At 42.7% G+C, this 27,877-nt stretch overlaps 3 protein-coding genes and 1 non-coding gene across 5 annotated transcripts in view; 3 read left to right on the forward strand and 1 right to left on the reverse strand.

The window, feature by feature from the left end:
- Positions 1–1,657: 1,657 nt before the first annotated feature.
- On the forward strand, positions 1,658–12,421 carry C27H11orf97 (chromosome 27 C11orf97 homolog). Of its 2 annotated transcripts, XM_090319769.1 has the most exons (4): positions 1,660–2,031; positions 3,825–3,929; positions 10,172–10,297; positions 12,145–12,421. In XM_090319769.1, the coding sequence occupies exons 1-4, from the start codon at positions 1,800–1,802 to the stop codon at positions 12,147–12,149; spliced, it is 468 nt and encodes a 155-aa protein (XP_090175895.1). In that variant the 5' UTR covers positions 1,660–1,799; the 3' UTR covers positions 12,150–12,421. The 2 variants fall into 2 exon arrangements, with proteins under 2 accessions (XP_090175894.1, XP_090175895.1); XM_090319768.1 differs by lacking the exon at positions 12,145–12,421 and having other exon boundaries at positions 1,658–2,031; positions 10,172–10,518.
- A 7,991-nt stretch (positions 12,422–20,412) lies between these two features.
- Positions 20,413–20,519, reverse strand: LOC150045375 (U6 spliceosomal RNA). Its single transcript, XR_016532889.1, has one exon. It is a non-coding gene; the product is annotated as a U6 spliceosomal RNA (small nuclear RNA).
- Positions 20,520–21,941: 1,422 nt separating this feature from the next.
- On the forward strand, positions 21,942–24,678 carry Fut4 (fucosyltransferase 4). Its single transcript, XM_090319301.1, has one exon. It carries the CDS (start codon positions 21,942–21,944, stop codon positions 23,331–23,333), a length of 1,392 nt encoding a protein of 463 aa, XP_090175427.1. The 3' UTR covers positions 23,334–24,678.
- Positions 24,679–26,239: 1,561 nt separating this feature from the next.
- Positions 26,240–27,877, forward strand: part of Piwil4 (piwi like RNA-mediated gene silencing 4) — a 35,306-nt gene continuing 33,668 nt past the window's right edge. The window contains exons 1-2 of the mRNA XM_090319770.1: positions 26,240–26,320; positions 27,564–27,642. Coding sequence (XP_090175896.1) covers positions 26,240–26,320; positions 27,564–27,642 — 160 coding nt within the window. The remainder of the gene's footprint in view (positions 26,321–27,563; positions 27,643–27,877) is intronic.

Genomic DNA, 27,877 nt, shown 5'->3' on the forward strand with positions numbered 1-27,877 from the left:
AGAATCAATATCAATATCTCTGATGCAAAAAAAATTATCAAAATACGAAATACTGCTTTCTGTTTAACTTGGCACAAAGAAGAGATACAAATGACAGATACTACTGGAAAACAAATGAGGGTAGAATAGGACCCTATCTATTCAATGAGATTGCTTGAATAAGGTTGCTTCATGGACTGCATTCACGGTTTCTTGTTGGTTTTTTTTTTTTTGCCAGTCCTGGACTTGAACTCAGGGCCTGAGAACTGTCCTTGGGCTTTCTCAAGGCTACCACTTGAGCCACAGCACCACTTCCAGTTTTTTCTGTGTATATGGTACCACGGAATCAATCCAGGGTCTTCCTGCATGCTAGGCAAGCACTCTACTACTAGACCAAACTCCTGGCCCTGCATCCATGATTTTAAGTAAGCTTTGCATTTAACTTTACACCCAAAGAAGCCTCCATATTTCTGATTTTAAAATATATATATATTGATACGTGGCTCCTTGTTTTTAGGCCTTAGCACTCAAAAATGCTGGTGAGGACAGGAGTTTGGTCTAGTGGTAGACTAAGAATTCCAGCCCCAGGACTGCAAAAAAAAAAAGAGTGTCTTGGACACTTAAGTGAGTGGTCTGGCTGAACCACAATCCTCAGATCTCAGCCTCCTGAGTCTCCTGAGTAGCTAAGATTGTAGGTGTGAGCCACCAGTGCCCAGCTGATGAGTTAATTCTTTAGATAATTCTGATTTCAGTGTATTGGTGGAGATGACAGCCACACATCCTGATTTTCTTCAGTTTTTATTTCATTTCTAAATAAAATTGCAATGAAGCTGACATATTAACTAGAACAAAGTGGGGAAACAGGAAGATAGACCAGCCACCAGTTTATAATTAAAACCAAGATGGGCGAAATGGCTCGCGCCTATAATCTCAGGAAGCTGAGATCTGAGGATCAAGGTTCAAAGCCAGCCCTGGCACATAAGGGCCTGAGACTCTTATCTCCAGTTAACATCTAGAAAACTGGGAAGTGGGGCTTGACTCAAGGGTAGTGCGGTAGTCTTGTGCTGAAAAGCTGAGGACAAAGTTCAGGCCCAAGGGTAGGGTGGTAGCCTTGAGCTGAAGAGTTCAGGGACAGCACCCAGGCCACTTCAAGCCCCATGATGCACAAAAACACACACAGTAATCCTTTTTTTTTAGTACTATTTCATGTAGTCCATGTATGTAGACTTTGAAGACGTGAATTATTAAAAGCAAATGGCTGTAAAGGTTCAGTAGATGTCTTTGTATTTGATGACATACCTACATTTTAAATGTGTATGCCACATATCCACAGATAAAAATATATATTATTCATGGACCATAAATTTGTTAATTAGATTTTCTATCCCATATAAAATTCCATGCTTCGGGGCTGGGAGTTTGGCCTAGTGGTTAAAGTGCTTGCCTAGCATGCACTAAGACCCAGGTTCAATTCCTTGGTACCACATACATAGAAAAAAGCCGGAAGTGGTGCTGAGGCTCAAGTGGTAGAGCTCTAGCCTTGAGAAAGTCCAAGGACAGTGCTCAGGCCCTGAGCTCAAGCCCAGGACTGGCAAAAAAAAAAAAAAAAAAATCCATGCTGCTCCTCATGTAATGCCTGTCAGAAACATAAGAAACAAACTAAAGGTTAATGGGACGTCTTTCACCCAAACTAAAGATGAATGGGAAGTGACCTTGACCAATAACAGTCCTTAACTGCAGCATCTTTGGCTAGAAGGACGTCCCACCTGGGACCTTGGGGAAGTTCCCAGAGCTGCTAGGTGAAGAGCTTTCTCGTCGCTATGGCAACGAGAGGTGCATCAAGTTCCCTGGCTGCCTGCAGAGCTGAGAAGGCCTGTTGTCCTAAGGCTCCCAAAAACCCAAGCAGCATGAGGCTTCAAGAGGCCACAGTAATGACCGAAGCTGTGACAGTACCTGAAGCGGGCAGCCACAGAGAGCAGTGTAGGCAACCTGCAGGGCTGGAATGCTGGACATGTGGGGAGTCCAACGGCTCCCAGGAACCCCACAAGCCGTGTGAGTCGAGCCGTCTGCCACAGACTGCGGGAGATTTTCGTGGGAGGGATTGGAGATGTAGGGGAGGGTCTACTGAAAGCCTAGCTAGGTTTGGACAAGAGCGGGATATGGGGCTGCTGTATTGATAAAGGTAGAAGTGTTGGCATTAATGTATGCCCACAAGCTCACATTTGTGTATATTCACACACACAAATATACAGATGCGTATGTGTGTACGTGAATGAATAAACGTGCACACAGAAACAGGTGGATCATTTTTCAAATTTACCAATTTTACTGATCAGTAAATTGGTGTAAACACCAGAGGAAAAGAAGTGCTGAAAAACTTAAAAACACTTAACTCCCATCTCAAACTGCCATAAATTATCACATCTCTTTATTGTTGGCCACCTTTGAACCCACTGCTGTTTTATCCCAAACCTGACAAACACACAAACAATATTATTTTAAAATTTATTTAGTTTAATACTAGGTAAATCTGACTTGGTTATAACTCAAACCCTAGCCAGGTCACAGTTGCTTCATAAATTTACAGATATTTCATAGCCTCTTGCACGCCATACATCTGAGCAGGAAAATAATAGAGCCAAAAAGGACATAAGAAATTTCCAGCTCTTCACAGTGCCTCCTTGATTGTCTCTCTGGGGAGGTACCTAGGAGTTGGAAGGCTCCCTCTGCCCTGGGCAGCCCCAGGAGGGAGCACTTGGCAGAAGCTCTCAGTATTTGTACCCCAGGAGAGCCCCCACTTCCCAACAAGGACACCCTTCCCCCACCTCAGAACTCATCACTCAGAATCAATGCCTCTTGATGAAAGGTGCCTCTTTCCTCTGCAGCTTTAGCCCCAGTGTGATTACCATACCACATGTACAAGCCTCAAAGCAATTAAAATCTTGTAGATAATGAGTCCTTGCTCTTGCCTAAAATTCTATCCTGCAGCTTTTGCCCTAAAATGCTACTGTCTAGAGGTTCGTTAGTCTTGAACTGAAATAACTCATCCAAAAGTAAAATGTATATTTTATGACTCATATATTGAGGTTTGCCCCATGTCAAACACTGGGAAAGTTGCAAGGAAAGGAGTAATGAATTAATACAGAAATGCAAGTGTTCAGTAGCATAGACTCAGAAGAAAAGAATACAAAGATTTTTGCCTCTGCTTCCCAAAGATCCTCCTTTTATGGCTCAGCTATGTAGACTAAGTATCAATTTTCACATATGTCTATTCATTGTAAAAGTCTTCATCATCTACTCCCTGTGCACAGATGTCTGCTCTAACATTCATGAACTGTGGACTTTTCTCATACAAGCATGACTATTTGAGCACCCCCAAATTCAATACAGAACAAATTCAACCTTTAATTTCATTTGTAGTGCTCTCACTGTCTAATGTAACTTCTCTAACATTACTCAGTTAAATCATTTAACACAGTATTTTAGGTATGATCTGATTATATATGTGGTGGGACTATAAACTCTTGATAGGAATACTTGATAGTAAAACTGTTTCGTTGAATTATATTAAGCCAGAAGACAAACACAGTTTGTGACATCCTTAGTTTATTTTCCCCTGTTTAGGTTTTGATATGGTTGATACTAAGTACAAGCTATTGAATCTATATCAATACTATCCTATAGATTTTCACACTTTCTTATATGTATTGAAGCAGCCTTTTGAGTCCTAAGTCTGTCATTCTGCAATGTAACCTTCATTCACATCTTCAAAACACATTCAAGTAAGTATAATGACCAGAGGATTAGGGAGAAATGAGAAACCTATTTTGTTAATGCTTTTACAGGGAAGAAATTTTTATATTGTGAGCCACATAAGAGAATTAAAGAAGTACTGGAAGAAGAACTTTATATTAAGAGAGATGAGTGCCACATTAAAAATCCACCTGCAGGTAATCTCAATGACAAATTAAGCTTATTTGTGAAATAAATTTAGAATTGTCTATTTGGACATAGAGTGATTATGTATTAAAAAACTATATCAGGTATCCATGACTTGCGCATGTAATCATAACTACTCAGGAGACTGAGATCTAATGATCATGGTTTGAAGCAAGCCGGGGCAGAAAAATGCCAGTGAAACTCTTATCTACAATTGACCACTCAAAAACCAGAAATGGAGCTATGGCTCAAAGTGGTAAAGTGCTATCCTTGAGGAAAAGAGCTCAGCGATAGCAAACCAGACCCTGAGTTCAAGCCACACCACTGAACAAAAAAATAAAAACCATAATTATCAAAATAAAAAATGAATTATTAAGAAATTCTGTATTCCATAATTGTTTTGCATGTGTCTAAATAAGCAATTGCAGTCAAAGAAAAATGAACTACATCATAATGTTCTGTGTAATGCCTAGCAAGTTTAGCCTGCTGCATGGGCTCATACCTGTAATTGCAATTATTCAGGAAGCAGCTTGGGCAAAATTTAGCAAGACCACATTTCAGCTGATAAGTTGGGAATGGCAGCATGTACCTGTCATACCAGCTACATGGAAGGCATAAATTAGAGGATTGAGGTCTAGACCTGGCAAAAATATGACACCCTATTAGAAAAAGAAAGAAAGAGGCTTAAAAAATAGAATGCCTACCTAACAAACATGAAGTCCTGAGTTCAAAGCATAATATATTTGTATGCCCAGCCAGCAAAACACCTTTTGTGTCTTTTTATTTTTTTTTTTCTTTTTTAAGGTCAGTCATCATGGGGCTTGAACTCTGGGCCTGGGCGCTGACCCTGAGCTCTTCAGCTCAAGGCACTCTACCACTTGAACCACAGGGAAAGTTGTAGTCTATTTTCTCCCTATGAGTAAAGGAAGAATGAGCTACTAAATTTCTGTCATGAAACCAAGTCTACATATACTATTTTGCCTAGTTTTTAAAAAATTATGTGTTGTATCTTACTCATGTGATGTGTTGTATGTTTCTTAGCTAATACATTTGATTGTGAAACAGCCTGAGCAGGAAATGCATCATTTTTCTAAGCAATCTTTTTCAAATGTGGATTTTTATAATATCCACCAGAGGGCACTCAAACATTATTTTAGCCTAGAAAACTCTCAATGCTGAAAACAGATCCTTTGAAATAGCTATCTTAATGGGGAAAAAAAATGAAATATAAACTTCTCTTTTCCTCTTTCAGGCTATAAACCGCATACACAAACCCTGTACACAAAGATAGTACAACTTTCTTTCAGCTTGTCTTAGAGTACTAGAAGCTATTGGACCTTCTAGTTCAACCTTTCGCTGTGACAGGTTTTTGCTAACACACTCCTCTTTGGAATGCCTGATAGCAGCTATAATACTTCTTCCTAGAAGACACTCTATATTACATACACAGTATTGTGCATCAAACTTGGAGAGACTTGAGTAGCTCCTATAGCAGCTATTTATAGACGTTGACTCTTAAGTATACTTGAATCGTTGACTTCGCCTCTTTATGATCCATTTCTTCCTTCATCTATTGCAATTCATCTTTTATGTCCTTGAGTTCAGGAAAACAGTTCTTTTCCAGATTACAAATAACTTTGTTCTTGAAAGTCAAAATCAGTGATTTCTTCTATCATATTCACATCTCTGTAGCCTTGAACACAATACTCTGAAAAATACTCCCCCAAGTTGACCTCTAGGTAACCATGCTACTTTATCCTGGTTTTCATTTCCTACCTCTTTCAACCACCTTTTCTACATGCTCTTGGAAGACCCTCTCTCCTCCTAGCCTCTAAAATGTGGAGGATTCAGTCAGGCCCTTTACTCTGTCTAAATTCCTTAGGTGGCCAGATCCATCTGTATTGTGATAATGGCTCCAAAATGTGTTATCTCCTGTCTCTGCTTTTTTCAAGCTCCTAAAGCCTACTTGGCTTTCCACTTAGATATCTGATAGACATCACATAGTTAACATTCCCAAAACAGCTCTAATTCTGTTCCCAAACATCGCTCTTCCACAGTCCTTCTCCATATCAAGAAATAGCATGCCTTTCACATATTAGATTAGGGGAAACTCTTAAAAGGCAAATCCTCACACTCTATATAGACTCCATCCATTTGTTAATCCTGTTGAATTTCAGCATATGAAACATTTTTTTTTACCTTCTACTGCACCATTGCCTACACATTCAGGCTTATTGAAGACTAAGCAACAGTTCCTCTAGTAGATCCCTTGGACTGTGGTTGTCAATATCTACACATTGTCTTTGTGTGTGTGTGTGTGTGTGTGTGTTGTGTGTGTTTGTACTGGTACTGGGGATGAACTCAGGGCCTGTCACTTTTTAAAATTTTTATTTTAATGTATAGAGGGGTTACATTTATATTCCCCAGACAGAAGGTGTATATTATTTCTCACACATTGATACCCCTTCTCATGTTTTTGTCCCCACTTCCCTCCCCCACCCCTTCCCCTCATCTTTTTCCCTTCCTATTTCAAATAAACAAATATATATATATATATATATATATATATATATATATATATATATATATATATACCAGATAACAAAGTCAGATACTATAACAATATGAGATTAACCAAAGAGGGCCTGTCACTCTTGTTTAGCTTTTTTCAGTAAAGGCTGATGCTGTCAAATTTGTCTACCAGGGCTGGCTTTGAATCTCTTTCCTCAAATTTTAACCCCCTGAGCAGCTAGGATACAGGTGTAAGGTACTGGCATCCAGGCTTCACTTAGTTATTTTGCTGCCTCCTGAAATGAACACAGTAGAGGTGAGGGAGCTCAGTTTTTCTGAGAAGATGCAGCTGTCTCAGTGAAAGTCTGTACTTCTTTCTAGACCACTTTTATGAAAATCGAATACCTTACCTTCTTTAATACCTTCACCCAAACATATCCAGTAAAAGCAGTGATGTCCTTCTATCTCTGAATATATTGAAATAGTGTCTGTTTTTTCAGGCTACTATAAATTCTGGTTATAGTAGTCATAAATTTGATTAATGAAGCATGCTTCTTTCCCTTTATACAACACTTTCTTTGGCAATGAATGTTAAAAGTATACTAATAAATCCATTAGGGTCTGTATATATCTTAAGAACTACAAACCTAATTTTAGACTAATTTATTTAATACTAATTTAGAAAATACAAGATGTTGCTATGTTAGTTTTATTTGAATTTCTATTTTTTTTTAATTTTTTGTCAGTCATGGGGCTCAAACTCTGGACCCAGGCACTATCCCTGAGCTCTTCAGCTTAAGGCTAGCATTCTACCACATTGAGCCACAGTGCCACTTGCAATTTTCAGGTGGTTAATTGGAGGGAAGAGTCTCAGGTCCTTTTGTGCTCAGGCTGGCTTTGAGCCTTGATCCTCAGATCTCAGCCTCCTGAGTAGCTAGGATTACAGGTGTGAGCCACCAGTGCCCGGTGTTATTTGCTTTTGCTATTTTGTTTAGTGATGCTTTGTACACCTGAATATGCAAAAAAATTTACTAGACACCAACTGATACTGTCAAGATAATTTTAGAGCTTAGGAGTCACCATACACAACTTAAAATTACTTAGATTTTGTTTGTCCTGGTCCTCTCTGAACATGTTTACACAGGGAAGCATAGAACATGTGGCTCTAAACTAGCTTTTCAAGGTCTTATGTTCATTACTGAAGTCCACAGACAGCTTTTAAAGAAATAAAAATACGTTTAAATTTTAAGTTTGCCTTTGCTGTGAAACCAGGCTAAGTTCCATTGATTTGGCACAGATTATGGTTTTGTCATTTTTTTTCTTTTTTAATGTCAGTTGTGGGGCTTGGACTCTGGACTCTGGCCGCCACCCTATCCCTGGGCCTGGGTGTTGTCCCATCTTACCCTTGAGCCACAGGACCACTTCCGCTTTTCTGAAGGTTAATTGGAGATAAGAGTCTCATGGTCTTTAGTGTCCAGGCTGGCTTTAAACCAAGATCCTCAGATCTCAGCTTCCTGAATAACTAGGATTACAGACATGAGCCACTGTGCCCAGCCGGTTTTGTAACTTCTATATATAGAAAACATACCTAAAAAGGTTTTAGAGGAGAAGGGGTTGGAGGAATAAGAGGACAGAGATAGAGATTTCTGGCTCAACATGAAGGAGTTCCGTTTCTCTGCAAAGAAGCAGGTGTCACAATGGAAATATGCTGCTTTTTCTTCAGTCTTCTATAAAAAGTAGTGCTGCTTTGTACCAGCAACCTCACTGGGTTTTCTAGCAATAAATATCATGCATAACTATATTGGCTTTACAGTTTTTAATGAATTTCTTAGTGCTGGCATTTATGTTCAAGTATTTTCTCTATTTGGCTATGACTAAATTTGACTAGTACAGTGACTAAATTTGACTAGTACAGTTACCCTATGGTAACTGCTTGCAGATTTTCAGCTCTACTAGATCTTTCCATAGTGTGAAACAAATCTGTGGTTTTTCCCCCTCTGGTCTCCTGTAGAGTGTGGTGTGCAGGATGTGTTTAATAAATGTTTGTGGACAGTCTATTGCTCGAGGCTGAGGAATAGCTCTTTTCTATCTAAACAGAACAGAAAATAAAAATGGCTTGAGTGACAGGGCAAAATTTAAGTTGGATGTAAAGAATAGGTTCAACTTTGTAAGATTTTGATTGAAGGAGATTGAAGAGTTTTCCTTACACACACACACACACACACACACACACACACACACACAGAGATTTATGATCTCAATTTAAAAAGAAGGAAACTCAACAATTTCCCAAACACACACTTGCCCAAAATGGAAGTAGTAATGAACTCCTACTTTGGTCTGAACTAGAGACTATGTTCTTAGTCATTAAATAAATAGTATGACATTTCACTAGGGCAGAGGTATAAGGTGTCATTACCAATGCCAATGTACACCCCTGATCTATGATAGTTGTCATTAAAATGTGCAAGCTAGGGCCAGGAGTTTGGCCAACTGGTAGAGTGCTTGCCTAGCATGCACGAGGACCTGGGTTCGATTCCTCTGTACCACATACATAGAAAAAAGCCGAAGGTGGTGCTGAGGCTCAAGTGGTAGAGCTCTAGTCTTGAGAAATACCAAGGACAGTGCTGAGGCCCTGAGCTCAAGCCCAGAACTGGCAACATAAAATAAAATAAAATGTGCAAGCTAAAGCCAGCACCAGTGGCTCACATCTGTAATTCTAGCTACTCAAGAGGCAGAAATTTAAGGATCAATGTTCAAAGTCACCAGCCCAGGCTAATAGAAAACCCATGAAGCTTTTACTTCCAAGTAATCGCCAAAAATTGAGAAATGGAGCTGCAGCTCCAGTGATAGAGCTCCAGCCCTATGAAAAGCTAAGGGACAGCCAGGTGCCAGTGGCTCGTGCCTATACTCCTACTTACTCAGGAGGCTGAGATCTGAGGATCAAGGTTCAAAGCCGGCCGGGGCATGAAAGTCCGTGAGAATCTTATTTCCAATTAACCATCAGAAAACCGGAAGTGGTGCTGTGGCTCAAGTGGTAGAACACTAGCCTTGAGTTGAAGAGCTCAGGGACAGCGCCCAGGCCCAGAGTTCGAGCCCCAAAACTGACCAAAAAAAAAAAAGGTAAAGGACAGCATTCAGGCCCTGAGTTCAAGCCCCAATGCTAACACAAAATGCTTTTGCGAGTTAAAATAATAAAAATAATAACAATCTAGAAAAACAACAATAATTAACCTGAATTCAACAACCTACTTAACTTAGGTTGTAGTTTTCTATAGTTCTTAAAATGTTGACTGACTTGAAAGATTAAAACAAATGACTTTTAGGCTATGGATGTTAACTCAATGCAAGTTATTATAATTATATTTTCAGCATTCAAGATCTATACTTTATCCTGTATCCTTGTAAAACAATGCTTTCTAACTGCTGTGGTATTTTAAATATAGGACCTCAGGAGTTGCTATTCCTTCCTTCATTGAGAGGTTAAATAGCTTCTAGTTTCTGGCTTTCAGAGGATTCTTGAATCAGTTGGCTTAATGAATTTTATGTAGGAGCATTGTTACTGTTTGATTGAATGGGAATAACTGAATGCATGCAATGAAATGCATGAAGACTTTGAGTGGTTTGATTAAGACAAATGCCTGCCCAAGTAATCTGAAAAAAAAATCACTACCTTAGAACTACTTTGTACTAAAACCAGAATATATTAATAACAACATCGTTCTTTTGAAAATATTGACAGTGGCCCTGGAAGGGATTTGGAGCATTAAAAGGAATCTCCCTGTGGGAGGCTTGAAGCAAGGACTGCCAAGCAGAAACACTTTGTTGCCACAAGCCAAGTACTATTCAAGGCATGGAGGGCTGAGAAGTAAGACATTATGCTGTTGATTTCAATGGAGGCCCTGAAATTACTGCAGAAATTTAAAAACCAGTGGTATATGTTCTGTTTTAAAACCTCAACCAAAATTCAACATGCTTTGGATTCATTTTACCTAGGTTATTTTGGGGTTAGCCACATTAAATCGCTGTGGAAGTCAAATGGTGACAGTTGAGCTAACCAGTGTACCCGATGAATAAAGTAGAAGTCATACCCAGATTTATACAGACTTTTTCCTTTATTTCTTATCCACAAAAGATTTTCTAGCACATAGTTAACCTTTGAGGGGAAGAATCCTGCACTGTCCCTTGTTCTAGATGGATGATCTATGTTACCCGTGAAGGTAAGCAAAGGGAGATGAAGGAATTAAGGAAGAAGAGACAAGTACTTTGCTTGGCTCCCTTGGTTTCATTTTATTTTGAGTGAGAGGCCACCATTCTGGGGATGTATCATTCCTCAACAAACATAAACTCTGGAACAAAGCACTGTTCATTTTACATTGTCATAGAGAAATTTTGTTGTTGTTGTTGGTTGTGGGGCTTGAACTCTGGGCCCGGGAGTTGTCCCTGAGCTCGTCAGCTCAAAGCTACCACTCTACCACTTTGAGCCATAGCACCACTTCTGGTTTTCTGGTGATTAATTGAAGATCAAAGTCTCACAGACTTGTGCACAGGCTGGCTTTGAGCCTTGATCCTCAGATCTCAGCATCCTAAGTAGCAAAAATTACAACAGTGAGCCACCAGTGCCAAGCAGGGAGAAATTTTTTCAAGAACATTTGTAGCAGGATGTGAGGAAGGAGGAGATCTTGACATGAAGCATAATAACCAGATAATCTAGAGTCGTGCAGATGTGTGCACAAGTCCTGAAAATCAACTCGCAACTGGTGGGTGATCTTGAGTGAACAGAAAAAAGCTTACAAAAGCCAAGAATGGGCGTTCTTAACCAGGATATGAATCATAATGGGGAACACTATCTAGTATTTCTTATTCTAGATTATTAACATATATAATACATATTTTTCTATGTATTCGTTAAAACAATCATATGAATTTTACAAGAACAGAACCTAAGGCATAGCAAGGCTGAACAATATACCCATTGTTTTGTAGGGTAAAAAGTGTATGCTTTGGGATACTAATTATACAAACATTGTTGGGGGGGAAGCAATAAATCTGCTGCCTTCAATGTGTGAATAATGAAAAGTTGTATACAGACATGTTAGAACTAACATTTTAAAGAGACATTTACTGTGGGTCACAGTATTTTCAGGAATGCTTCAGTTAGATACTTTAATCAAAACTTTTTTCCTATTCACTTGTGCTTTATTTTTTACTTCAACAAATATTATCATCATAGGGCTCTTCTAGTTTTCTAATGCATATAATATAACTCAGGGTGTACATGTAAAGCCATGATCATCCAGTTGTAGTTCTAGAGTATGTTTTGGCTGGAACTACCAAGTATCCTCTGCCACCATCATTTTAACAATTTCATTTACATTTATCATTTCCTTCTTATTCTTTGCCACTGAACTAAACAGAAAACCAAAGGTCATCTACCCACGACAAAGTTTGAAGGCATCTATAAATCATGTGGATATCTTCTTAAAATTCAGCCTCTGGTTTTTAACGCCTAAGGTGGGATCTGAGGGTCTGTGTTCATACTAGTGCCCAAGTACTGCTGATGCTGCTGGTTTGAAGACTGCACTTCACTATATAGAATTCCATCCCACAGGAGAGATTAAGTAAATTTTAGATTAAAATGAGATTGAGATTAAAGGTATGTCCCAAAAGCAAAATATTTTCTTATTTGTTCACATATTCTTTTTTTCACCCTAGGATAAACTGAATACAATTTTCCATTGAGAAGGAGCTATTTATTCCTCATGTCTGAAGAACAAGGAAGAAACCTAACCATGTCTCTCAATTTAAGATGTGCAAAAAACATTATGTTCTAATATCTCTAAATTAATCCAAGTTAATGAAAGACTGTAGTTTGCTAAGTACCTGAAAACAATGAAAAACATCCTGCTTCTTTTTAGGTTTCATGGTTGGGATTCATTGGACTTCTAATTCAGCTCATTCTATTAAATATGTAAAACAATTATGAAACAAAGACTATGCTTACTGAGTCTTTATTTTAAAGTAAACATTACATACCTCAACCCTTTTATTATACTATAGGTGCTAACCAACTTTAAAAAAACATAATGATTTTAATAACATGGGTGAAATCATATTTATGCCATTTTTATATTTAGTAGAGCTCATCATTTATCTAGAATAAGTTTAAGGAGCCAGAAAGTGTTGTGGGGGTGAACAAACATTGGTATATTTAAAGATGATTCTTGGTTGAGAAGGAAAAAAGTCAACTCATATTCAAAATAATTCATATGCCATATAGAAAAACTGTGATAGAAAGAAAGAAAGAAAGTAAGTCTTCTAGGTACCAGTAGCTCATGCCTGTTAATCCTAATCAAGAAGCTGAGATCTGAGGATCATGGTTCAAAGCCAGCCTGGGCAGAAACATCCCCATGAAATTCTTATCTCCAATAAATGACTCAAAAAAAAAAAAAGCCATTATTGGTACTGTGACTCAAGTGGAAGAGTGCTAGCTTTGAGCACAAAGAGACTCAGGTACAGCATGTAGGCCCTCAGTCCAACCCCAAGACCAGAAGAAAAAGATTCAACTCCCAGGCATGACCCCTGAGAACACAGTGACTTATTATTATTTTTTCCATGCATATATTTTACTTTACCTGTTGGAAATCAAACTTACAGTATATACACTTACTTTCATTTTAATGCAGTATTATATAACTTCCCCCATTCATTTATCATGTTCTGTGTGTATGCATGTGTGTACATGTGTATTTTTGCATGTGTGTGCACAAGGACACTGAAGCTCAAACTCAGGGCCGAGGTGCTGCTCCAGCTTAGTGGGTTCTATATTTAAAATACCACAGCAGCTAGAAGGTGTTGTTTATGCATTGATACAGGATAAAATACAGATCTTAAATCCTGAAACTATAAGGAACTTTAGTAAAGAATTGCACTGAGTTAACTAACCTCTGTATCCTAAAAGTCACTTGTTTTGATCTTAACATTTTAAGGGAACCTGTATGCAGAAAACAACCCAGGTTAAGTAAGTTGGTGAATTCATGTTAGTTATCATATTATTTTTCTCATTTTTTAGCTTTCAAAAGACTTTTTTCATATATTTTATTGTAATTAATAGAAGGGTTACATTATATTCACCAGATATAAGATGCATTATTTCACATATATTGATACCCTTTCTCATGTCTTAGTGCCCACTTCCCTCCCCCCACCCCCACCCCTCATCTTGTCTTCCTCCCTTCCCTATCCGACTTCAAATAACCAAATACGCATATATACAATATATCAGATAACCAGGTGAACAATATGAGGTAACCAAGGGACAGCAAAAGAGATGAGAGATAGCTTAGTACATTAAGGACCATAATCACTCATTATAAGGCTTTTGTTTCTATATCCTGGAGGTCCTTTCATTTAGCGTTATCCTATATGGTCTTATGTATCTAGGTTTTGTTCTATTGTAAATCTCTGCTAGGAGAGCCCAAGGTTTCTACTGATTTTGACAAATGAGGGAAACCACTGAGTCTGGCTTACTTCACTTAATATGATTTTTTTAAGTCTTTCCATTTCCTTACAAATGGGGCGATGTCGGCAAAAGACTTTTTGTATTGGTACTGGGGCCTGAACTAAGGCCTGGGAGATGTCTCAGAGCTTTTTTACTCAAGACTGATGATCTACCACTTGAGTCACAACTCTTCTCCCAGCTGCTTACTGGTTATTTGGAGATAAGAATTTCACTGACCTTCCTACCAAAGCTGGCTTCCAGTTAGGATTCTCAGCTTTTAGCCTTCTGATTTTAGCTAGAATTACAGCCATACAGCCATGAGGTATCAATGTCTAGTTTGGTTTATATGTTAAATAATTATATAACATTCTTCATAGAGTTGAACTAAATTTATTCATTTAAAATTCTGGGGTTTTTCTGATATTCTGATTTTTCCAGGATTTCATTTTATATATACCCACTATGATTTACTTACGTTGCTCTCCTACACTTGAAAAGTTCTCTCATGGCATTCTGACTTATATACCTGTCTTTGTCTTTCTAATCTAGGTTACATTCATCCTAGAATTTCCTCCAGCCTACCCTTCTCAAATTCCTTGCTAGTTTATTTTTACTCTTATGGGGTTTTTTTTTTTATATAAGTCTAGTCAATAAAGATTTGTTGAGTGGGCATAGCCTGTCTCAAAAAAAAAAATTGTGGTATGAAACAGTAATTTCTTGAGTCAGGATCCATACTGTTGTGAGCACCAGTGGCTCATACTTATAATTCTTATAATCCTAGTTGAGATCTGAGTGTGGAGGGAAGCTGAGATCTGAGGGTTGAAGTTCAAAGCCAGTCCTGGCAGGGACCCCCCTCCCCACCCCCACCTGTGAGACTCTGATCTCCAATTAGCCACCAGAAGTGGCACTGTGGTTCAAAGTGATAGAGTGCTAGCCTCGAGCAAAAGAGCTCAGGGACAATGCCTAGGTCCTAAGTCCAAGTCCCATGATTGACCACCCCCCAAAAAAGCCATACTGTTAATCCACATTAATATACCAATTCCATGACATTCACACTGAAATCCTACATGTAGGCCAGTTCCAACCATCAACATGTTTATGGACCATCACTGCTACTTCAAAAACAGTGTTACAATCCAATGACTAAAACTGAGGAATTAAATCTCAGAATTATTAGGAATATAATACCCAAACTGTCTACACTTAGGGTAAAGAATTTACTATTCCTCCAAGCATAAAATCTTATGCCACCAATTTTTTTTTATCAAATCTTTCACATGTATTTTCCTCAAAAAAGTGTGAATGGATGAAGAATGTAGACTTCATCCATTAGAAATAATGTTCTGTTCCTACTTGAGTTCCACTATGACTTTATAAACATACTAAGGAGTTTTCCTCTCCGTTCCACTCTATTTTTGCCTCTAGTCTTGTTTATTCAACAAGCTCTCCTCATTTACTTTCAGACTTGCTGTCTGGACAGGCTGGTCTGAATCACTGCCTCTTACTGACCAGCCTCTCTGTGCTAACAAGGACAGACCACATTACGCAGCTTCCTTGCTAAGGCTTCTGTTCTTATTCCATTCTGGCTCCTAGTTGTTTTTATAGTTAAATGTTGTTCTTCATTGTCCCAATGTCTGTTTTCCAAAGTGAATAAATGTATGAGGTTATTCATGCCACCATTATTTTCAATAGTGAATAATCAAACCACCTAGAGAAGACAATTTTTTAAAATACTATGTAATAAGATGTAACTATTTTCTTTTGCTACTTAAACTTTGCAACCAGAATTACAAGGTTACTTCTTTAAAACTGTGAAAATATTTAGTAATTTAAGAGACTGGAGGTGCAGATCAACTGGGAGAGCCTAGCAAGCATAAGGCCCCGAGTTTAAATCTAGTACCACCAAAATATATGTATGGAACTGGGGGAATGATTCAAGTGGTTAAGTGGCTGCCTAACAAACCCAAGTACAACCACAACAAAATGTATAGCTCTTAAACCAATAGTCATTTTCACTGTTAATAATTTAATACACTACAAGCATTTTCTGAGGCCTGAAATAAAACCAATTGCTATTTATTTCAATGATATTTGTAACTTGCTCTCATTTATTCTTAATTTTATAGAGTCCTCTGATAGTCTCAGTTCCTGACAGTGATATTAACTGCAGGCACTAGATAGATTGGCAGCATCTTACACACCAAGTTCTACTTTTGCCAAAGAGTTGTGGTAAATGCATCTGTGAACACACCAAGAGGAGGAGGAGAAGGAGAAGGAGAAAGAGGGGAGGGGAGGAGGAGGGGGAGGAGGAGGAGGAAGAAACTTGGAAAACTATTTCCTTTCAGTTGTATCAGATAAGCATTAAAAAAAAAGACAATTTATATTCTTATTTTTAAAGATCTCTGTCCCCTGATTCACCTTAACACATCCCCTAACTCACTGAAATGTATAGATATGGAAATACATCTCTGCATAGTCAAGACTTGTTGACTGGTCATTTCCCTGTTTAGTTTTACAACCACAAGTTTCATTAGTAAGACAGCTAGTTTTATCTTCTTTAATTATAGTTCTTGCTTGGAGTGCACATGTGTGGGCTAAAGAGCTTCCTTCTGATTTACAATTCCACACTTCATTTCTAAGACTAAAACAGAGAACGTGAACAAGCCATGTTAACCCATTTCCCCCAACTAAAATGTGCTTCCAGTCTTTTATGGACAACCTGACAAATCTTGTCTAACAAGTGGTAGAGGTAGATAAGAACAGTGTGAAGATAGGTACCTAAAAGAACTGTCATGGTGGTCATGGTACAGACCTGTAATCCCAGCTACTCAGGAAGATGAAGTAGGAGGGTTATTTGAGCCTAGGAATTCAGCACCAGCCTTAGCACAATGTTTGAAGAAAACAACCACCACCACAGCCCCCCCCCCCCAACACACACACACAAGCTTTCTGTTCTAGATCAATACAAAAGTGACAAAGGAGGAAGTGGTAAGGCAATCAAGGAAAAGGTAGTTAAGGGCAAAGTGAGGAGGGTTTCCTTCAAAAGAAGGAACACAAACAGCTTCTGATTTCAACTCTGGACCTTGGAGTCACAGGGATCCTTAACTGTAATTTAAATGGGTGGGGTAACTGTTAGCTATCTTGACTTCCAAAGATTGCGAGTTGTGTGTTTGTTCAGTTACATCCACAAAGCTGGCATAGAGCTGGCAAATAGTAGAGCTTTTGCAGTTTTGTAAGTCCAAATAAGAGCTGACAGAAATGTTGCTTTGCAAATGTCAACACAGAACAATTCTTTATATTGTATGACTAGGAAACACTGTAGAAATAGCTTTACAAGCTTGATAATGGTAAAAGAGTCATGCTACAATACATAAAAGTAAATATCTTTGGTAAGACAATGAATGAGGAAGTATCCTAAACTATTTGGTAGAGAATGGGTAGATATACATACTTCGCCTTAACTGCCCGCAGCTATCTCTGTAAATTGTTCATTTTGTATGGCCCAAAACATGCTACAAATACTCAAATGTCACAAAATATGCTGCATATATTCACATGGCCCTTGAAGAAAGTTTCTCCGCCCCTTTAGGGTTATTACTTAAATCTTCTATTGGCAATCCTTACCAAAATTTCTTCAACTATCACTTGAGAGATGGAGCACAGGAAAGCTTCTGGGACCCATTCAATTCCCCGAGTAGCTAGAATTATAAGTGTGAGCCACTAGCACCACACAAATACTTCTTACTTTACCTGATCTTTTACTATGTATATTTCCTTGAACACACAAAATTCTTGCATTACCGGTTTGGTCAGTTTCCTCCCAGAACTGAATGTACAGGAACTTGAGTCCACGAAGTATAAGCCCTAAAGTAAACATAAGTTCTTATATTAACTATTCACTGAATGATTGACTCCTGCTGTATTCCCCCTGGCCAACGAACAGGCTTGACCACATGCCTGACCTCGGGCAGGTTAGTCAGACCTAGGACTGGCCAAAAGTCCCCATCACCCTACACTGAGCATTCCACCCTGGCCCTGGCCGAGGACACCACCGCCCTTAGCCCCTAACAGACCATAGCTCAGCTTCCCAAACCCAGTCCCTCACACAACCTCCAAACCAGTGGGAAGGCTTGTGCCCCTTACTGACAATAAACAGTCCTAGCCTGTTGACGATCCAGTCTGGCCCATTCCTTTTTGGTTCTCCATATTCTAACATGCATAACAATTTATTTTCAGGTCAGTAAATTATTCACTTGAATAAACAGAAAAGAACTTCATTTTAGGTTTATTTTTCTATCAGTGATTTAGCAGGACATACAGAATGCATTGTGGACTGCTGATATTTTATATACTTCCTAACAACTTGTAACAAACTGTCCATTCTGTAGCTAGTTGTTCATTATGCTGTTAAAAAATATGACTGAGAAAGCAAACTATTTGCCTTTCCAGCCATATCTGCTCAATGTCATCTTGCCAGCATGTATTCAATAGTGGGAGGGACTGCAAACTACAGATTCAACTTAGCAGATCAATGTTCTATCATAGAAACCTCAGATTAAACCAAAAATAACCCTTTTATGGGAAGCCTGGCTCTCAGAAAGCTGGAGCAGACAGAGATTTATTATGGCTGGATGATGAAGCTATCAGAACGTATTCTGGGGTTGCCATAGGAAGTAATAAATCTCTCTTGTAAGTGACACTAGGATAGGGCGACAATGAGCTATGGTAGACTTACTACCAAATGAACTCTTTCCCGGGAAGGAATGAGGTATGAGTTTAAATTTTAGGAGCCACACTGGCCAGGTTTTTTGCTTCCACAGCATTCTGTAATATACAAAATATTTTAACTGAATGGGTCACCTTTGGCATTTTGTGAATTGAAAGCTCACCTTGGTACACTAAGCTTTCAGTTGTGGAGCTTTCTTCTATATGACTTCAGCAACTTAGAATCTCAAAGCCTTTCTTTTTTTTTTTTTTTGCCAGTCCTGGGCTTGAGCTCAGGGCCTGAGCACTGTCCTTGGACTTTCTCAAGGCTAGAGCTCTACCACTTGAGCCTCAGCACCACTTCCGGCTTTTTTCTATGTATGTGGTACCGAGGAATCGAACCCGGGTCTTCATGCATGCTAGGCAAGCACTTTAACCACTAGGCCAAACTCCCGGCCCCTCTCAAAGCCTTTCTTATACTTGTCCTTAGTATGGTCTTCAGGCTTGCAGTAAAAAACCAGTCAGTTCTTATGCAATGTTTTGTGAAAAGTGAGTAGCCTTAAATACATGTATCAATTATGTACTGTTACCAAATTAGAATGGGTCATGGAATGTTCCTAAGGTGATCTACAATTACTTTAGTCAAGCCTCTTCATTTTAAGCATAGTGATAATTTCTTATAAAGAGGTAGGTGATGAACATGCTCCTTTTTTAGTATCATGTTTTTCCTATGAGCACCTGCTTTTTCCCTATTTTTATTCCATAACATTTAAATAGGGTTGATCCTACTCCAGGTACAGGCAGGAGAAGAATGTGTATCAATATTTTTGACTGGAATGAAAATGAAAGCCATCACATTCTTCTCTTCTTTTGGTTAAAACAAGTTACCTGTGCCTTTGTGGCCTTTCTTTTCATTAAAAGAGAGGGAAATTCACAAAATTTCTACCATGAAATACAAAATTACATTTCCATTCTTCAAATTGAAAGGCTTACGCTGCGAATGTGATTTAGTGATAGAGTGCTTGCCTAGCATGCATGAAGCCCTGGGTGTGATTTCTCAGTACCACATGAACAGAAAAATTTGGAAGGGGCACTGTGGCTCGAGTGGCACATGTTAGGATTTAATTGTGTTAAGGAAGCCACCACCATCTTCAGGCAGAAAGGGAAAGTTTATTCTGACCTGCCAGCCTTTGGCCTTACACAAGGTTGAACTGCCAACACTGGGCAGAGTAGGGGTTAAGTGAGGTGGTGGAGGCTGTGGCCACAGTGGATGAGGATGTGACCTCAGAGTCTGGGAACCTTCCACAGTCCAAAGGAACCTGGGGGGGAGGCAGGATGTGACCTCAGAGAAAGGGGTGGTAACGGATCCTAATGTGTCTGAGATGCAAATGCTAGCAGAGATTTCCTGCAAGAAAACAGGGGAGTGGAGGTGGGGGGAATCCACATGCAGATTGGCATACAGATTAGGGTAGACCTAACAGTAGAGTGCTAGCCTTGAGCAAAAAAAGCTAAAGGACAGTGCCCACGCCTTGAGTTCAAGCCCCAGGACTGGCAAAAAATAGTTAATTAAATTAAAAGGTCCTAGAAGCAATATAGGAGATTGTAGTTTGTTGGGGTAAATACTAGCATGTTGGTGGGCAAAGGCCACGTGTCTGATAGTCTCCATCCATGGAGGCCTTAAACTGCTGCTGAGAGCTGGTAGGCAAAGGCCACTGTCAGAGTAGCTTTTATGCTCTTGAATTATGATTTTACAAAAGGCTCTTAATAAATCCAGGTAGTAGATAATGAACTGTGTATATATGGAACGCTTCATCCTTGCACAGGGGCCATGCTAATCTTCTTTGTATTGTCCTAAGTTTAGTAAATGTGCTGCCAAAGTGAGCAATGTCAGTATTTTTTAAGGGAGAAGAAGCGATGTTGAATGATATTTACCTTGACTGGATCATTACTGAATGCATATGTTTCAAAATATCATATATAGCACTCCATACATATGTATACATTTTATATATCTATTAGAAACTTTGAAAACAAGACAAATTCAAATGGAAAAATCCAAGTTTATTTTCCATACCAATAACATCAAATACTAGGCAGGATGGTCCTGTGCCAGATGTTTCTCTCCTAACATCTTATAGCCTATATTACACTACATTTTCTCAAACTGCCCCCTCTCCTAAGATCAGCTCAGCTAAGAAACATAAATGTTCAGTCTTGCTTTAAAGAGGGAAAAGTTCTCCTATCGCGGTAGATGTAGAGACCGGATGGTTGCATCATCCATCAACTTGAGGCCAGTGTGACACACCTTTACTTGGACACAGCTTAGCCCTTGGGTGCAATAATATTTACCTTATTCGGCACAAAGCAGTCCCAAGGACTTTGCCTAATTTTTCCGAGTGCAGAATTTAAATTGCCTAAGTGTTCAGTGAATAGCGATTTTCATTCATTTATCTCACTGAATAAGCAGTCCCAGAAGACAAAGGCCTCAAGGGCCTTATCTTTAGCTTTGGTTTGTGAGTTCTCAGTTGCGTGGCACAAGGGCTACTGTCAGCCTGCAGTCTTTGGGGGAGAGGGCTTAGATGGCATTACTTCCCTCTCGCACTGTCTTTGGGCAAAGGGAACGGGTTTATGACCACCCCAGAGCTAAATGCACAATGCCTGTAAGCCCAGGCTGGCAGGAGGGGCCCTCTGGGGCCAGGTCACTGTCCCTACGCACCCGTGGTCGCACCTCTACCTGTGTTACCCTACCCCCCGCGCACACACTGTTGAGGAGCACTGGCAGGACCTCTGAGAAGGAGTCGGAATTTGTTGCTCAGACTGGAGAAGGGGCTCCGCCTGGCCACAGAGCGCCTGGGTCTGCGGCCGGTTCCGGCTGCCACGTGGCACGGCTTGGGGGCAGGGGAGCTGGGGGGCGGCGTCTCCAGATCCCTCGACCCGCCAGCGCTCGGCCCGCGGTGGGTGAAGACCCAAGCACCAGATCCAGACTGGGTGTGCGGGTGTGCGTGCGCGTGAGTGTGAGAGAGAGCACGTGTGTGTGCGTGTGAGAGTGAGTAGACGCTGTGCGCGCGTGTGCGCGTGTGAGTGGACACTGCGCGCGTGTGTGCGAGAGAGAGCGCGCGTGCGTGTGCGCGTGTGCGAGAGAGAGCGCGCGTGCGTGTGCGCGCGTGTGAATGAGAGCGCGTGCGTGTGTGTGCGCGTGTGAATGAGAGCGCGTGCTGTGCGTGCGCGCGCGCGCCCGGGAGGAAACGGGTCCGGAGTGGCGGGCGAGGGGCCTTGGGGCGCTGCCCGGAGCCCCGGGTCTGGGAGGATGGGCTGCGAGCCAGCCGGGCGCCCTCGGGACACGGCCGCCAGCCGGGGCCGGCGGAGCACCTTGGGACTCACCGGGTGGCCCCCCTTCCGCTCGGCCCCGCCCCGGGCTGGGGGAGGCGGGCGGGGCGCGCGGGCTGCGGATGCCCGGCCCGCCCCCTCCGTCCCTGCCCTCGGGGTCTCTAGGCGGCGGGAGCAGCATGAGCGCCGCTTTCCCCGCTCCCCGCCGGCCGCGCCCGAGCCCGCGCGCTCCATGGCTGCGCCGAGGGCCGGGCGGCGCGGGCGGAGGACCGGCCCGGGGCTCCGGGGCGTCTGGGCGGCGGCCGGGCTGCTGTGCACCGCGCTGGTCGCCCTAGCCTGCTGGGCGCAGCTGCCGCCGCCGCCCTGGGCGTCCCCGGCCCCGCGGCCGCCGGTCGGCGTGCTGCTGTGGTGGGAGCCCTTCCGAGGGCGCGGCGGGGCCGGGCGGCCGCCCCCCGACTGCGGGCTGCGGTTCGGCCTCGGCGGCTGCCGCCTCCTCACCGACCGCGCGGCCTACGGCGAGGCGCAGGCGGTGCTCTTCCACCACCGCGACCTGGTGCAGGTCGGCGCCGCGGGCCCCGACGGCCCCGGGGGGGAGGAGGCGGCGGCGCTGGCGGCGCTGGCGGCCTGGCGCCCCCGGCCCCCGGGCCAGCGCTGGGTGTGGATGAACTTCGAGTCGCCCTCGCACTCCCCGGGGCTGCGCGGCCTGGGCGGCGGCCTCTTCAACTGGACACTGTCCTACCGGACCGACTCGGACGTCTTCGTGCCCTACGGCCGCCTCTCCCCCCGCGCCGGCCCCGCGGACCCGCCGCCCGGGCCCCTGCCGTCGCTGGCCCGCAAGCGCAGGCTGGCGGCCTGGGTGGTGAGCCACTGGGACGAGAGCCAGGCCCGCGTCCGCCTCTACCGCCAGCTGAGCCCGCTGGTGCCCATCGACGTGTTCGGGCGCGCCGGGCCCGGGCGGCCGGTGCCCGGCAGCGGGCTGCTGCACCTGGTGGCGCGCTACAAGTTCTACCTGGCGTTCGAGAACTCGCAGCACCGGGACTACATCACCGAGAAGCTCTGGCGCAACGCGCTGCTGGCCGGCGCCGTGCCCGTGGTGCTCGGCCCGGACCGCGCCAACTACGAGCGCTTCGTGCCGCGCGGCGCCTTCATCCACGTGGACGACTTCCCCAGCGCCGCCGCCCTGGCCAACTACCTGCTCTTCCTCGACCGCAACCTGGCCGTCTACCGCCGCTACTTCCACTGGCGCCGGCGCTTCGCCGTGCACCTCACCTCCTTCTGGGACGAGCCGTGGTGCCGGGCCTGCCAGGCCGTGCAGGCCGCCGGGGACCGCCCCAAGGTCATCCGCAACTTGGCGGGCTGGTTTGAGCGCTGACCTCTCCCCGGGGGACCGGCCCTGGGACTCAGCGAGGTGGGATGAAGGAGACTGGCCAAGGAGTGCTACTTAGAGCTAGGCTGGGTGGAGAAGAAGTGGGCCTCTTCAGCCTGGGGCAGGTGTGAGATGGCTCAGCTACCCCAAGTCTTTCTGGGTGAAGGAGAAGTGGGCCCTTCTTCAGCCTGGGGCAGGTGTGAGATGGCTCAGCTACCCCAAGTCTTTCTGGGTGAAGGAGATGTGGGCCCTTCTTCAGCCTGGGGCAGGTGTGAGATGGCTCAGCTACCCCAAGTCTTTCTGGGTGAAGGAGAAGTGGGCCCTTCTTCAGCCTGGGGCAGGTGTGAGATGGCTCAGCTACTCTAAGTCTTTCTGGGTGAAGAAGTGGGCCCTTCTTCAGCCTGGGGCAGGTGTGAGATGGCTCAGCTACCCCAAGTCTTTCTGGGTGAAGGAGATGTGGGCCCTTCTTCAGCCTGGGGCAGGTGTGAGATGGCTCAGCTACCCCAAGTCTTTCTGGGTGAAGGAGAAGTGGGCCCTTCTTCCGCCTGGGGCAGGTGTGAGATGGCTCAGCTACCCCAAGTCTTTCTGGGTGAAGGAGAAGTGGGCCCTTCTTCAGCCTGGGGCAGGTGTGAGATGGCTCAGCTACCCCAAGTCTTTCTGGGTGAACAAGACGTGGGCCCTTCTTCAGCCTGGGGCAGGTGTGAGATGGCTCAGCTATCCAAAGTCTTTAAGGGGAGGGGTAGTTTCTTAACACGGTTTCCTCTGCCACATTTGTGCCTTATTTGTGGTCTGTGCAGCCTCCATCTCTCACTCCTCTTACTTGGACCTGAGAGAAGCTAACAAATGGTTTTAGAAAGAGGACTAGTATAACATAGTGGACTGACTGTCCAGAAGTAGGTTAGGTTTTTGTGTTTGCTTTTTCCTTGGTTGAATTCCTCAAAACCTCTGATCCTAGGAAAGGTGAGGAGGGGCCATCCCAGAAGCCACAGGAAGCCACTGACATCCGGAACAAATGCTCTTTTGTTCCTCCACCCTATGAATGGAAACATTGTCCTTGGAAGAAAGTGAAGAATATATGGTGTACCTCACTTTAAGCCAAAAACATATTCCTGAAAAGCTGCATTTTACATCAAAGCCTAAATTCAGTGCCCTAAGAGAGTTCAGTATTTAATGGAACCCTGTGAAGAAACCTTTACAATGTGAAAAATCATCACCTACTTTCTTCTGTCTTTATATTTTCCTATAACCTGGATTTAAGAAAATTGATGTTGCAGTTATGAAAATAAAACGTGAACAATATTTTGTCCCTTTTCCTGACTAACCAGCCTGTATTTACAAACAGAAGGAAGCCACAATGTCCTAAAATTAGTTCTGTCTTTGCTGACCTGAAATTTAAACTGGAACATGAGTCCTTCAGATATGCTGGCCTTACCTGTGCAGAGCAGTGAAAATGATTGCACTGCTCTGTGGAATCACACAAAGGGAGAACAGTAAATTACACGACATCGAATAGTGGCAGTTTTTGTTTTGTCATTTCTTACATGTATGGGTCCTGTGAAATGGAAACATCACTAGTGCCTACAATTAAGTGTTTTTAAGGTGAAACAGCAGGTCCCCATGCTTGTCTGCATTGCAGTACAGTAATCCTTACATTTCGGGTGTGGTTGGCACTTCTGTAGGACCAATCTTGAAATTATAGAATGTACCTCCTTAGGTTAATGTATTCACTCAGGGCTTGCCTCTGTTGGTTGGGCAGTTTCTGTGAGTTTCCTGGTTCTCGATAACTGAACTGTGGTAGCTTGGCTTTTTCTGAGTTTGTGCCAGGTCCATTCAGCTTGTCCTCTTGCTCTCCTTTGTCTGGCCTTTTATCACAATAACCTGATGATTCATCTCCTCAAACACAAGTGTTGCAGTCACTTCCTATGTACAGTTTCCAGTTTCTACCAAATCAAATAATTTCCTTTTTGTTATGGTGGTGGTCTTGTTTTTGTAGTTCTGGGGCTTGAGCTCAAGGCCTAATTCTCGTTAGGCAATCCATAATTTGATCCACACACCTGTCCAAATAATGCAATTTAAAAAAAAAGATGGGATAAAGGTTGTGAACAAGATAACGGGCAGAAAACAGAATAGGTAAATCTTCTTCTTTACAGAGAGAGGATGCTGAAATTGTTGAAAATGGGAAATGTGAAGTTGGAATTAACACTGAAAATTCCTTTTTTTTTTTTCTTAGCTGCTCTCCTAAAACACAGAGAGGGAGGGGAGGGAGAGATACATATCTATTTAAATATGGACTTAGGAAAATTACAATGACCAGCTAAGGGTGAAAACAGGACTAGCAAGAAAAGATTAAATAATGGAGTTAAGAGAAAAGTGCATTATAAAATGTGTAGCAAATGGTGATGGGGAGTGAAAAAGAAAAATAATGAAAAGGAAAAGTCATTGGGGTCAACAAGTACAAAGAGAAGAGAAGGTGAGAAAAGCAGAAGAAAGTTAAAGGACAAAAGATGTAGGGCAAGGAAGAGAGGGAACGGCTTTAAATGTATCCTTTAAGCGTACCACTTGAGAGAAGAAACTTCTGTTGCAGCTTGAAACACAGTATCTATGCACAACGAGAGGAGCTGTGACTCAAGCGTGGGTATTCATCTTGAAGGGGGGAAGAAAAAGGGACAGCACATAGGCTTTGCGTCAAGTCCCAGAACGGGCACAAAACAACAGAAAGCCACGGGTCCCGCCCCCTGATCCTGTGCTCTGGGCCTCAGCTCCCGCCCCCGCACTGCCCACCCCCCACCGCCCCCCCATTTCCAGCCAGGTGAGGCTGAGCACCGCCCCCGCCCCCCTCAGTCTCAGCCCCAGCTCCTCTGCAGCCAGAGTGAGACTTCACAGCGCCAGCAAATCTCTGGGCTCCTGGGAACATGGCTGGGAGGGCCGACTGGAGGGCACGAGACTCCCCCCGAAGCCCCACCAACGCGGGGCGCCCCCCAGCTTCATCACCGGTAAGTAGGGTGCTGCGTGGCACCCCCTCCGCTCCTGCCTGGTTCTCTGTGCATCTCCTCCCGGAAGAGAGACAGCACTTTCTCCCACCTTTGAGTCTCCTGAAGTTTCTCACCTTTTTCTTTCAAGGAATCTCACCTGAGTAAGATAGGAGTGTAGGCCCATCAGCAGTGGAGACTGCCGGGGAAAGGGACATCATGGCTTTCTACTTTGAGTTTTAACTTGGCCGTACATTTTGGGGGAGAAAATTGACCGTATGCATACCATTATATAGCCCGTAAAATAATACAATGTAGTCTTGCCTAATTGGTACATAAAGTGAATAATCTCTAACCGATGTGGTTTAGATTCAGCGACTGATGCTTGATTAACCACTGTGCCGGGCTCTTAGACGACTAGACTGCCTGGACCTACAAGTAACATTTCAACTACATTTTGCAGTATACTCAGTTGAGTAGTTTACGGCCATTGTGCTTTTATTTTCTTGGAAGTGGTCTTCCCTTGACTTCACTCATTTTTGCAGCTGGCCAAATTGTAGTATTTTTTTTTTTATTTTTTGGCCAGTCCTGGAATTTGAACTCAGGGCCTGGGCAGTATCCTTGAGCTTTCCCAAGGATGGAGCTCTACCCCTTAAGTCACAACACCATGTCCGGCTTTTTCTGTGTGTGTGGTACCGAGGAATTGAACCCAGGGCTTCATACATGCTAAGCAAACACTCTACCACTAGGTCACATTCTGGACCCCAACTGTAGTGATTTCTGGAAAAAAAAAAAAGACAAGCTCTTCCCATGAAGAGAGAAAATATTAATGGTTCTCTCACCACCCATTTTTAAACACATTGGCCCACTTTATTCAGAGCAAGTCATCTTCCAGACCTGTGTCCAGAGTCCCTGTCTGGGTTCGGTTTATTTTCATGGCCATGTAGACATGAAGTCCATGCACACTTGTGCCCTTTTAGTCTGATGGATTTTCTGAATACAAAGACCACATCCCTACACTTGGGTCTAGCTTTGTATTTACTTGATAGTACTAAACGCAGTTTACTAAATGGGAATAACTGTAGTTCTTCCTTTTGTCTATAATGGGCAAGGTTTCCTCGTCTCTCAAGAGTTTTGCCTATTGGTATTTTCTTTTCCTAGTTCATCGTTATCTAATGGCTCAGGACATGATACTGATTGATCTGGTCTTGTGATAATGTTTTTATTTGTCACTCATATCTGAACAAAATGATTTCCCTTTTTATAGACCACATCTGTTGATCCTAGTGACGATGAAGTGGCCTCAAGCAGCAGCTTCCTGGGAACGGATAGGACTTCACAGCAATGTAAGCACTACTGAGACTTTGTTCAACTTGAATGGAGCAAGAGTGACTTCACCCAACTTTAGAGATGCAGGCTTGCTTCTCAAGCATCTTTTTGTGTAAGAGATGCCTGTAGTCATGTACAGTAGTTCCCTAACATGGAGTCTGCTGCTAATGTTTAGTGAGTGGCAATTCACTGTCTTGAGGAAGCCAGTTTTCTGATTCTTTCTATGTAGTGAAGAAATTTGAGAGAGAAAAT

The sequence above is a fragment of the Megascapheus bottae genome, chromosome 27 (genome assembly GCF_031878675.1).
Source record: "Megascapheus bottae isolate mThoBot1 chromosome 27, mThoBot2.hap1, whole genome shotgun sequence".
Taxonomy (NCBI): Eukaryota; Metazoa; Chordata; class Mammalia; order Rodentia; family Geomyidae; genus Megascapheus; species Megascapheus bottae.